General features: G+C 32.4%; 1 protein-coding gene across 2 annotated transcripts; it reads right to left on the bottom strand.

The window, feature by feature from the left end:
- Positions 1-709: 709 nt before the first annotated feature.
- Positions 710-13303, bottom strand: LOC124438185 (exosome RNA helicase MTR4-like). Of its 2 annotated transcripts, XM_046988207.1 has the most exons (30): positions 13020-13302; positions 10900-10969; positions 10645-10707; positions 10078-10190; positions 9796-9856; positions 9496-9609; positions 9394-9426; positions 9235-9292; positions 8966-9090; positions 8804-8902; positions 8336-8432; positions 8115-8246; positions 7817-7896; positions 7614-7724; positions 7382-7483; positions 6199-6324; positions 5879-6029; positions 5527-5639; positions 4659-4718; positions 4441-4509; positions 4214-4342; positions 3496-3606; positions 3207-3299; positions 2985-3091; positions 2760-2846; positions 2581-2646; positions 2327-2432; positions 1988-2207; positions 1353-1457; positions 710-1286 (listed from the first exon to the last, which is right to left on the bottom strand). In XM_046988207.1, the coding sequence occupies exons 1-30, from the start codon at positions 13247-13249 to the stop codon at positions 1234-1236; spliced, it is 3084 nt and encodes a 1027-aa protein (XP_046844163.1). In that variant the 5' UTR covers positions 13250-13302; the 3' UTR covers positions 710-1233. The 2 variants fall into 2 exon arrangements, 1 of the variants encoding a protein (XP_046844163.1); XR_006945989.1 differs by lacking the exons at positions 710-1286; positions 1353-1457 and having other exon boundaries at positions 2111-2207; positions 2760-2856; positions 2996-3091; positions 13020-13303.

Here is a 13303-nt window from a genome sequence, read left to right on the forward strand (position 1 = left end):
TTCTGTAATCTACTGCTATCCACTGTCACATACCGTCATCTTCTGTAATCTACTGCTATCCACTGTAACATACCGTCATCTACAGTAATCTACTGCTATCCACTGTAACATACCGTCATCTACAGTAATCTACTGCTATCCACTGTAACATACCGTCATCTACAGTAATCTAATGCTATCCAATGTAACATACCGTCATGTACAGTAATCTACTGCTATCCACTGTAACATACCGTCATCTACAGTAATCTACTGCTATCCACTGTCACATACCGTCATCTACTGTAATCTACTGCAATCCACTGTAACATACCTTCATCTACTGTAATCTACTGCTATCCAATGTCACATACCGTAATCTACTTTTTCGTACCGCTACCAAACGTCAACTACTGTAACATTAAGTCATCAAACGATTGTGCTATCATTGATCGTTTGTTCTGTGATTGTGCTACTAAAGGTAATAATGACAAAGTCATTTTATGTTGATTGTGCCATGTTGACGTACGTAAAACATCGAATTATTCGTACAAGGATAGAAAATGGTAATGAAGGATTAGTGATTATAAAAACATATTTGTATTGGGTGTAAAATAAAAAGACAAGCCTATTTTACAATTCCAATGCTCCCATCACTAACTATGCTAAGATTATGGACATGCATACATTAAATATCTTTGTCACAAGCATATAAACTGACACAAGCTTCTCTGCTCCTGGGAATTCACACCACATCTATTTGCAAAATGAAACATCGTAATTGAGGCAATCAACGATTTATGTAGTTACAACGAATGACTGACTCAGTAAAAATTCATTAATTATAACGCATAAAAATTTTGGTTTACTTATGAAAAACGTGAAGTTTGTATATCATGTACATTACACAATTCCCTCAGTCTTTTCTGTCCAGGAAATCAATTTTTTAAATATAAAAGAAGATTATAACAGGAAAAACGAAAAGATAGATGGAGGTTGAATTGTTTTGGTGATCATTATCGAGATATTTAACTAGATATCTCGACTCTTGTCAAAGGCCATTATTGGTTCATTTTCATTCTGTATCTCTCTACATCCTTTGTTATAATCCACAATTTATACAAACATTGGTGATCAATCAATCTGCATAAGATATCCCGTATCATGAAACATTTCCAGGGGCTTCATCTTGTTAACTCCATGTGACACCTCAATCCTTTCTTAAAATCTCTGCTCGTTTAGTTTCACTGCCTATTACAGATACAAGCTGGCAGCAAATACAATGTCCCTTTTGATCTTCGTTATCCCTGTAACGTAATGAATGTATTCTATGTTTAACTTATCTTTTTTGACCTTATAGAAAATTTCTTTACCTTCAGCAAATTTATTTTCTAATTCAGTGTTTCCAATTGCTTTAGCAGCTTGACACATCTGTCTTAGAAGTTCTTCCAATCGTCTCATACAACGAATTACACTTCCTATTAAGGTACAAACAGTTGATTACGTCACAAATATATATGTTATTCACAGGCTGGGAGGTCCGTGTGAAAAAAATATTTTCACGAGCCACGAGGCCGAGGGACGTATTTGAAGCCCAGTGGAAATATTTTTTAAGTTTGGACCGACCTAAACGGTAAAATAAGATAATTATTTTTAATTTTTATAACGAAGAAATTCGCGTTGTAAAATGAACAATATGCGGCTTGTTTATACTTGCATTAATTTTGTACAAAATTCACTTTCGCTATGAAAACTACCATATGAATACACTTTGTTTTCTCTTTAAATAATTTACATCGCTTTTAAATCAATTTTAAACATTTATATTTCACTTCGTAAACGAACACTTTGCCAAAAAAATATCACTTTTAAACCACGGTCAAGATATCGTAAAAAGCTGCCCGCAGCTGCAGCCAGTCAGATTGCAGGAAACCAAAAAAAATCACTTCGCATGCATAAATGAAAATAAAATATAATTATTTAATGTTGAATGTCATCGTAGTCATACCTTCAAAAACATCTGTCATTTTACAAATTTGTGAGAATGAAGCGCCTTTACTCCATGAGTAAACAACATCCATTATTTGTGGTTTAAATGACTCGACATAATCTTCAATTTCGACATCAAGTTTAGCTTCTTGAGAAACTTTTGCAATTCTTCTGGCAGTTTCCTGAAGTTGCCGTAATGGTCCTGATAATTGCTCGCTCATTTTTGGCATCTCTGAACTCTACATGACGTAAATAAATGAATAAATTATGGTGAGCAAAAGCAAAATCAAGCAGTCGTTTAAATATATTTTAAAGTAGTATTATTATTATTTATTAATATATTATAAAACAGTAATACCTTTTCTTGAAAAATAAAACAGCTAAGTAAAGCAGTACATTGTTCAACAGTAAGATCATTAAAGACCCCATTGAAAATCATTTCAGTCAAAACGAGTTCATCAGCACTATAGCATTAAAAAAGAAACGTTGTATAAAAATATACACGACAAATAAAACATACATAAAAATAATTCTTAAAAAATATGAACGAAAAGCAACTTTGGAAGGCCATAACATTAAATTAAGAAGTCATAATAAATAAAATTATATGACCTGCTAATTTCACACGCTACTCTTCCTTTAAGCTCAATAACGTCAGCTGATGTTGAATAACCCAATCTAAAATATTCGAAAATTAATTCATTTAGTAAAATAACACTTGGAGTAAAATAAATTTTACGTCAAGAGAAACTCACTTCGCTCTGATTTCAAAAACACAAAAATTTTCATACCTTCGTAAAACTCTTTTTCTGCACTTTAGTTCGTCCATTTGTAAAACTGTTCGACATTTTTTTATCTCCTTTTGGCTTGCTTTATATCTTCATCAAACTGCAATAACACAATTTAAGTCAGTAAACACAAAGAAAAAGATTTTTTTCTATGCATTGTACAAATAAAATTGTGATAAATAAATAAACAATGAAGTATGTATGTGAGTGTTGACGTTAAAATGCTGCGTAACAATTACTTTGGATTTCTGCTCGCACAACTGATAAAGAGATTCACGATCTGGATCTTTTTGCATCGGATGAGTGTACAGTTTATGTTCTAGTGCTTCAATTTTCTGAAAAACATTTCAATCAATATCTTCATTACATACGTAGATAAAGTTTATGTTTCGCAACTTCAACTGTAAAAATCAGTTAACAGAAAAGCAAAAAAAAAACATGAGGTCTTACCCTAACTATTGATTTAAGACCTTCGTCTTTAATTCCCATGTCATCGATAGGATCCAATAAAGGTAGACCATCTTTAAAGCGTTTTTTTACTTCCTAAAAAAAATAAAAACCGGACAATAGCTGTTAGACAGTCATGGTTATAACAATGTTAGATAGTTATAAGCTTTGTTTGAAGATCAGCTCCAGCATTTAAAAAATCCGATAAATACTTGATATCATTCAAAAACTAAAAACTTCGCTAGCAATATTTAAAAACTTTTGTATTAAAAGCTCCAAGATGACAGCTAACCTGTATAGATTTTCCAACATTCTGTCTCGCATCAAGAGATCGAATATCTTTAGGAATATATAATCTTACACTACTTATAGCTTGAATTAACTTTAATAAGACAGGAATAACCTAATGTAAAGAGAAAAATGTTAGAGACAAATAAAAAATAAATTTCAGTCTATCGTAATTGTGAGCGGATTATCTTTGATAAAAAATATGAAATCATTGTTGTTGAAGTTTACACCATGCTGGAAAACAGTTGAATATTACATATACGTAAACGGCCGGATGGTTCGGTTTAGAAAAATATTTTCCCAAGGTCTAAAAAAATAGCTCAAGGCCGCATGTCGAGGGAATTATTTGAGACCAAGGAGAAGTGTTTTTCCATCCACACCGACCTAAACAGTAAATAACGTATTTATTTTTTTATTGAAGGCAACAATCTCACTAGATTGCTTAATCAGATTCAATAATGGCGGCCAAGTAAACAATCAAAACTTTCCTCCTCGTTTTACTTCAAAATTTAAAATAGGTTATTACAATCAAAAGTTGGTTGATAACTTCTTTTTTAAAACAAAACGGAACAAACAAAATAAAAAGAAGCAAGTTTTTGCTCAAGTTTTTAGCTACAGGATTCCGGACCGCAGTCAAGATATTGTAAAAAACCGCCCCCTGCTGCAGCCAATCAGATTGCAGAAAAGGTTAGGATTCACACGACACAATGGTAAGTCGTTACCTGCATTTCGCCTTTCTCTCCCGGTGGACAAGGATTAGGAATGTTTCCACTTGCTGTCTTAGTTGGTTTCAATGAACAGTTAACCAAAACTTCCAACACGTAAAGGGTTTCATCACTAACATTTCCCGACTAAATTATTTTCAATTTCAGAAAAATAGAGCTCATGGAAAACAAATTTATTTCTAATTACACTATGATTAAATGGATTACGCAGTTATAAATTTTACCTTGTGCTTTGCCTTTTTCTGAAAATTTATGACAACTCCCCAATCAAAATCCATATCTTCATGTTTTACCTGTTTCAAAATCAACAATTCAACTTGTTTATAGACCAAAGTTTCTTTTACATAATCTTAACAACATAACTACGAGCATCATCAACTAAACTCTAAAGGAACAACAACGCTTTTATATCATTAATTATAAATAAAAAAAGGGAACTTACGTGAACCAGACGTCCAGGTTGCATGAAAGGCAAACAATATTTTGGTCGATGAATAAATCCCTTGAAAAGAAGAACTGTTCATCACACATCTATAAAGTGATTGAACTGAAATATCCCGACTTACCACCATCTAGGATATTCTTACTACAACATACCACCATCTAGGATATTCTTACTACAACATACCACCATCAAGGATATTCTTACTACAACATACTACCATCTAGGATATTCTTACTACAACATACCACCATCTAGGATATTCTTACTACAACATACCACCATCAAGGATATTCTTACTACAACATACTACCATCTAGGATATTCTTACTACAACATACTACCATCTAGGATATTCTTACTACAACATACTACCATCTAGGATATTCTTACTACAACATACTACCATCTAGGATATTCTTACTACAACATACTACCATCTAGGATATTCTTACTACAACATACCACCATCTAGGATATTCTTACTACAACATACTACCATCTAGGATATTCTTACTACAACATACCACCATCTAGGATATTCTTACTACAACATACCACCATCTAGGATATTCTTACTACAACATACTACCATCTAGGATATCCTTACTACAACATACTACCATCTAGGATATTCTTACTACAACATACTACCATCAAGGATATTCTTACTACAACATACTACCATCTAGGATATTCTTACTACAACATACCACCATCTAGGATATTCTTACTACAACATACTACCATCTAGGATATTCTTACTACAACATACTACCATCTAGGATATTCTTACTACAACATACTACCATCTAGGATATTCTTACTACAACATACCACCATCTAGGATATTCTTACTACAACATACCAACATATCATCACCAAGTTTCTTCAGTTGGTGTCGGATTTTATAAAATGATGCAATGGATTCTTCATTATGAATAACAATGGCGTCACGCTTTGTCTCTAAATCCTTTAACTCTTCAATGAAATATAATCGTAAATAAATCGAATGCATTTTCATCATAAAATAAAATGAATATAGTTGCATTACAAAACAATATGACGTATAATTATGCACTGATAGTAGATAGAAATATAGAATACCAAAAATTACAACAAAAAATAACATTAATTTCTGCTAAATTTATGAAGGATTTAGAAAGGTTTCAAATGCTCTAATTGCAAGATTGTGTTCCATAAACATGTGTCATATTTACTTTGTATCATTTCAGGAATAGTAGCGTAGTTTTGATATTGATAAAATGATCGTTCCAACATTATCTCCGGGTTCACCTCCTCAACACGCAGTAAATTCAAAACCATGTTGTAAGTAAGGCGAAATGCACTGTTTAATGGATCTGCACTACCCTACAAAAACAGCCAACAAAGAATTTATAGCGTATTTCAATAAAAGTCAATAAAATCATCAAGATATGAAATGAAAGCACGCTGACATAGAAAAATGAAATAACAATGACGAATAATTTGAAGAAAAGACATTGGGAATGAAAAAAGGTTAAAAAGAAAAAAATCTTACTTTCAATAACCCTTTTCCAATATCTGATCCCATTTTTTCATCAATTATAAGAATAACGATCCCACGATCATCCAACCCACGACGTCCAGCACGACCTGACATTTGTATATATTCCCCGGATGTTATCTACATATATAAATTACGACTTTACGCACTTATCATCTTGATCATTGACTATGGTTTATACTGACCATCTTGATCATTGACTATGGTTTATACTGACCATCTTGATTATTGACTATGGTTTATACTGACCATCTTGATCATTGACTATGGTTTATACTGACCATCCTGGTCATTGACTATGGTTTATACTGACCATTCTGCTCATTGACTATGGTTTATACTGACCATCCTGGTCATTGACTATGGTTTATACTGACCATCCTGGTCATTGACTATGGTTTATACTGACCATCCTGGTCATTGACTATGGTTTATACTGACCATTCTGCTCATTGACTATGGTTAATACTGACCATCCTGGTCATTGACTATGGTATATACTGACCATTCTGCTCATTGACTATGCTTTATACTGACCATCTTGATCATTGACTATGGTATATACTGACCATTCTGCTCATTGACTATGGTTCATACTGACCATTCTGCTCATTGACTATGGTTTATACTGACCATCCTGGTCATTGACTATGGTTTATACTGACCATTCTGCTCATTGACTATGGTTTATACTGACCACTCTGCTCATTGACTATGGTTTATACTGACCATTCTGCTCATTGACTATGGTTTATACTGACCATTCTGGTCATTGACTATGGTTTATACTGACCATCTTGATCATTGACTATGGTATATACTGACCATTCTGCTCATTGACTATGGTTTATACTGACCATTCTGCTCATTGACTATGGTTTATACTGACCATCCTGGTCATTGACTATGGTTTATACTGACCATTCTGCTCATTGACTATGGTTTATACTGACCACTCTGCTCATTGACTATGGTTTATACTGACCATTCTGCTCATTGACTATGGTTTATACTGACCATCCTGGTCATTGACTATGGTTTATACTGACCATTCTGCTCATTGACTATGGTTTATACTGACCATCCTGGTCATTGACTATGGTTTATACTGACCATTCTGCTCATTGACTATGGTTTATACTGACCATTCTGCTCATTGACTATGGTTTATACTGACCCATCTAAAGTCTTTGCCATCAAATTTTCGTGGATTAGTAAAGACAACAGTCCTTGCTGGCATGTTTAAGCCAAGAGCAAATGTTTCTGTAGCAAATAAAGCCTAAATGATAAAGAGGCGACAATGATTAATATGTACATACAAGTACTCACAGGATCCAGCGATGTGTATTCATACAAAATATAGGAAAATCATCAATGATTTGCAATGATTATTTGCTCAATATCCGTACCTTTATCAATCCTTCAGAAAACAATATTTCAATGGTTTCTTTTAATATTGGTAACAACCCAGAATGATGAATTCCAATGCCTCGTTTTAACAAAGGTAAAACATGTTCAACCTTTAAGAAATGTTCATGAAAACATAAAATACATCATTCAATGTAATTTTTCCGACACATCATTGGAAAACATAAGATAAAAAAATATTAACCTGAGGAAGTTTTTTATCGTCATCAGACAAACAGTCAATAGCGTTATTAAAAACCTCTTCGACTAATTTCCGTTCCTCGTCTACATCAAAAAAACTATTCATTTACTAAATTCTTTAGGCTAGGGCAGGAAGCATTTTCTCATATACATCTGACTCATAATTGTATAGCGATTTGCAAGTTATTCTACAACAGAAATTAATACATCTACATGTAACTCTACCATGCAGATTTCTACAAACTATAACCTTACACCTAAGCTTTCATCACGTGACATTCTTCAGAATATATTAGTATTACCTGTATTAAAGTCTAATTTCGACATTTGTAAAGCATATGCTTCACATTCTTTCTTACTGAAGCTAAATACAATGACAGGTTGAAACTTTCTCTCCATAATCATCTTTACTATCTTAAATGTATTCGATGGTCCTAAAGAGAAATATTAAATTTATTTAAAAAGCTCTCAAATAAAATGATTTTAACATTTACGTATGCTGACGATGTCAACATCTACTAACCTTTAGTTCCTCCTTTTCTTCCTCTCTGTTGACTAGACCCAGGGCCTTCCTGAATCACGGCCATGGATTTCTGGAAATTATCTTCCCTGAAAGCACCCTATAAAAAAGTTATCACCTGTAATCTTCAACACTAAAAAAGAGCGGGCAAAATACAGAGACGCGGTTGGAGAGGGGGAAAATACAGAGACGCGGGTGGAGAGGGGGAAAAATACAGAGACGCGGGTGGAGAGCGAACAAAATACAGACAGGCGGGTGGAGAGGGCAAAATACAGAGGTGGGTGGAGAGCGAACGAAATACAAAGAGGCGGGTGGAGAGGGGCAAAATACAGAGGTGGGTGGAGAGCGAACGAAATACAAAGAGGCGGGTGGAGAGGGGGCAAAATACAGAATAAGGAAAATCAACAATGGTAACAATAGAACGTGAAGTGGAGAGATAATATTCTCAAAATATTCATGTACAGTACTTACATTTTCATCAACAACAAGAAACAGACCATCACCCCCAGCAGGGTAAATATAATGTTGTAAAGGAGTAGGACGGTATTCCGTATAAACAGCATGACAAGGCTAAATTAGAAAATTATTCAAATAAAAAAGAAAAAGGGCGATGAAAACAAGTCTTTAACAAACCTGTCTATGAAGATGGGCAATCCATGCAGTAAATTGACTTGCATTAGGTATTGTTGCCGATAAAAAAACGTAGTGCACATTATCAGGTAGTAAAATGATCGTCTCCTCCCAAACTACACCACGCTCTGCAATTTAAAAAATATAGTCTACATAGTTTTCTCCTGAGAAAAACTGGATGTTTTGAAATTTATTAAGCAACAGAAAACATGAATCATTCTGAATATTTCTACATAGATCTCTAGTACAATGTAAATTTTTATAAAAACAACCTTTATCTCTCATGTAGTGAATCTCATCAAAAACAACCCACGCAACTTCTCTCATAACCTTAAAAGAAATAAATGACAATGGAAGATAAAGTTATGCACCAAGGGGAAATTTTGAAGTGTAATTATAAAAAACTGCAAGTAAAATAACAGTCCAGTTACCTCTGAGCCGCGGTACAACATGCTTCGTAAAATCTGTAAATTAAAAAAACAAAATAAGAAAAACTACTAATTAAGATAAGTAAAAACTTGTAAATTTCTAACCTCTGTCGTCATGACAAGAGCACTGGCACTAGGATTAATAGTGACGTCACCAGTCATCAGTCCGACATCTTGAAACTCCTCATAAAGTTCGCGATATTTCTGATTACTTAAGGCCTAAATTTCAAGTATGAAAAAAATGCTAGAGAGGATGAAATTTAAAGTTTAATTCAAACCTTTAGATGACAAATTTTTGCAAAAGTTTGTTCTCATTTCGTTTGGTGATTGTTACAGATTTGCTGCACTACCACTTAAAGGAATGATTTAGATTAAAGAATATTATTAAAAAGATAAAAGCAAAACCTTGATTGGTGTTGTATAAATTACTCTCTGTTTGTTTCTTAATGATAAAGCTATCGCGTATCTATAAAACAAAACTTTTTTAAAAAAATTCAAATCTTTTAAAATTTGTCAGTTAAAGAAATACTATAATTAATTAATAACACAATGCCAGTTTCATATGTCGCATTTTACATGAGGCGAATGCATTTGAAACAAAAGATAATAAGGAATTTTATCTCATTTTCTTTTGTCTTTCATGCATTCGGCGCATGTAAAATGCGAAGTTTGAAAGGTCAAACATACTCAGCCACAACTGTTTTTCCAGCCGAAGTATGTGCAGAGACTAAAACTGAATGATTATTTTCTATACAACTTAAAGCTTCTTTCTGAAATGGGTCCAGAATAAATGGATATTCCTACAAAAATAATGCAAAATAAACTTGAGATTTTACTTTATATGCAAAAATATTACCAATTTACACAAACAATGATTACCATGGATATAACGGATTATTAAAGGTTTCGTTTACAGGGACAATGATTACCATGGATATAACGGATCATTAAAGGTTTCGTTTACAGGGACAATGATTACCATGGATATAACGGATCATTAAAGGTTTCGTTTACAGGGACAATGATTACCATGGATATAACGGATCATTAAAGGTTTCGTTTACAGGGCAATGATTACCATGGATATAACGGATCATTAAAGGTTTCGTTTACAGGGGCAATGATTATCATGGATATAACGGATCATTAAAGGGTTCAGTTTATAGAAATGGTTATAAAATATGATAAAAGTGATCTTTACAAATTTTCTTTTTAATAATAATAAAAAGATAAGAACGGATGTAACTAACTGACCTTGGCAGGTTTTGTGGTTGGTACTTTTAATTCATTATAAACTATGCCTTGTGGAACAGCAACCTGCGAATAATAATATATTCAAACATCAAGACTTTCATAAAATAACGAGTTTTAATAAATTTGACACTTTCAATTTTCTTTTCTTATTTTTAGAAGAAAAAATATAACTGTTCATATTTAATTAGAAAAGTCGTTTTCAAGCGCTCCATATTTTATGAAAAAATACAAATGATTGTTATAATTTGAACCTACTTCATGTGTACAAGCTTCAAATGTTTCTACTGTAATGATGTCAACAATGGGAACGGAATCAATTATCGAACTAAAATGGAAAAATAGTTTGGTTTCTAAAAAAACTACTTCTTGATTATGTTTCTCCTGAATATCAGTTACAGAATACATATGGAGACAAAAAGACACGTAATTTCATTGTTCATATTTGAAGCCATGAAATAATTTATTTAAAAGGAATTATGTCATCAATTGTACATTGATAATTATTAATCAACGCTTTAACTTATTTTAGTGTTACACCATAATCACTTAAAAATCAAAAACATTTCTTTTGAATAGTGATATAAATTAATAAGAAGGAGAAGAAAGAAAAAAGAAGAATTTTATCATAACATAGATGTCATCTGCTAAAAGTAAAAAAATAATGAAATGACAAAGAGGTAAGGGATTCTTATGTCCTTCATAGGATAAAGCAAGTAGAAATGCAGAGGTACGGGAACATTGTGTCATTCATAGGATAAAGTAAGTTGAAATGTAGAGGTAAGGGAACATTGTGTCATTCATAGGATAAAGCAAGTTGAATAACATCAATATGTCTTTAATCATGTAAGTTACTTATAGAGTCATGAATAACAATCTTCACTGTCAATGTTTACATTTGGAATAACAACACATTAAATAAACCATCTTTGTTTACTTTTGGATAATTTACATCACATTTTACTCCTCAATAATGTACTAAAAAGATGGAATCTGGAAAGTTCAAGAGAGATCCTTGTCATTAAGAATGAAAGGTTGAATAAATAAACATTGTATATAGAAACAGTACAGTTAGTATTCAATAAAATGACCCTAAATCACTCCAAAAAATAAACATTACAATGGATGTACATGTTTTTTAAGCTAAAACAAATAATCAGTCACTTTTTGGTATCTATATTTCTACAAAGAAAGTTGTGGTAAGTTTGTGTTACTTCAATGTAAATAGTAATGTAACAACACAATTGTGAATTACAAACAAGAAGTCAATAAAAACTACAAAATAGTTCTCATGAACACTTAACTATTTGTCGATGGTGCAAGTATTGTGACATTTTATTAACTTCAATGATTTATTTCAGAATGTAAAAGTTTTAGGTATCAGGAAGGGATACATTTGAATCAGAATAATGATCAAATATTAAGCATTAATTGGATATAACTTCATTGCAAAGCATGCTGCTGAGGCCATAAACATACAAAAAACATCCAATTTCTCCAAGATTTATGGAGAAAACTCCAAATCTTAAAATGAGATATAAGAACTGTAGTTGGCGAAGAAAAAAATAACTTTTTCAAAATTGAAAAAATTTTCCAATATTTGGCAAAAGTATCATGGTCTAATACCTTACACAGCACTTATGTAAAAATTGTTCACCAGAGGTTGAAACTACAAGATTAAGAAATTAATTTCAAAAGTTGCGTGAAGATGTATAATTAACAAAAGGTTTCCTACACAGATGGAGATTTTCAGGTAGCACAGCTATAATAGTAAGTGAAATAACTGCTGAACAAGAGGTTGGTAAAAAAATGATTGAACAAAGGTAGTGAAGACTGAAAGCATGTCAGAGTTGAACGTGGATAAAAATTGAAAATGAAAATAAGAATGATGAAAGTAGTCATCATTTTCAATTCTTGAAACTATCATATCTAAATAGGATGGACTATACTTGATTTTATTTGAGTGAGGATCTAGTAAATAGACTAAAAATCATATCTCCCTAAGCAGAAAATGCTTATAAATATAGATATCAATAATTATTCAAGAATTCATACAATGAAAATCCTGTAAATTGGTAAAAAAACAAGTTCTATTCCCTGGACATCTCTTGGCAAACTAACACCCAGATCCAAAATCAAACATTAAAAATTTTACTTCTAATTATGAAATCTAGTCATTCTACAAACTACAGACTACAGTAAGAGAGTACAGTAAAGGCTGCTTTTCAGCTTTTTCTGCACAGGTTCACTAATGGTTCAGTCACTGATAGTGATGCTTTAAAACATATTATTTTCAAGTAAACGAAATACGAGAGAGAGTAGAAATAATATGAAAGAGAAACGAGCAAATTTAAAAAAATATTAAAAGCTTTCATTACCTTTCATCGTCCTGTCTTTTAACTTTCTTTAAATTCTCGTCATTTTGTGTCGTTGATAATAAATTACCATCCACACACTCGCCATGCAGTCGTTTTTCACCACGCTGGGAAAAAATACGCTTCAAAGAATCTTTATCATCGTAATCTGTAACTTCTACGGTTTTTCCATCTTTCTTGCTTCTATCAACATCATTAAAAACTGAAAAGAGGTCTTCTTCGAAATCAGCCATCTTGAAATTGACAGGGAGGAATCACGAGGAACAGACAGGGACACTAATTGATCT

Source organism: Xenia sp. Carnegie-2017, unplaced genomic scaffold (genome assembly GCF_021976095.1).
Source record: "Xenia sp. Carnegie-2017 unplaced genomic scaffold, XeniaSp_v1 HiC_scaffold_1, whole genome shotgun sequence".
Lineage (NCBI taxonomy): Eukaryota > Metazoa > Cnidaria > Anthozoa > Malacalcyonacea > Xeniidae > Xenia > Xenia sp. Carnegie-2017.

Excerpts from the sequence above, each read along its gene's own strand:
- LOC124438185 (XM_046988207.1), bottom strand. The coding sequence starts at position 13,249 with ATGGCTGATTTCGAAGAAGACCTCTTTTCAGTTTTTAATGATGTTGAT. Across the intron at positions 7,725-7,816 it reads ACGATAAAAAACTTCCTCAG|GTTGAACATGTTTTACCTTT; the intron begins GTTAATATTTTT and ends CATTTCTTAAAG. Across the intron at positions 3,300-3,495 it reads ATGTTGGAAAATCTATACAG|GAAGTAAAAAAACGCTTTAA; the intron begins GTTAGCTGTCAT and ends TATTTTTTTTAG.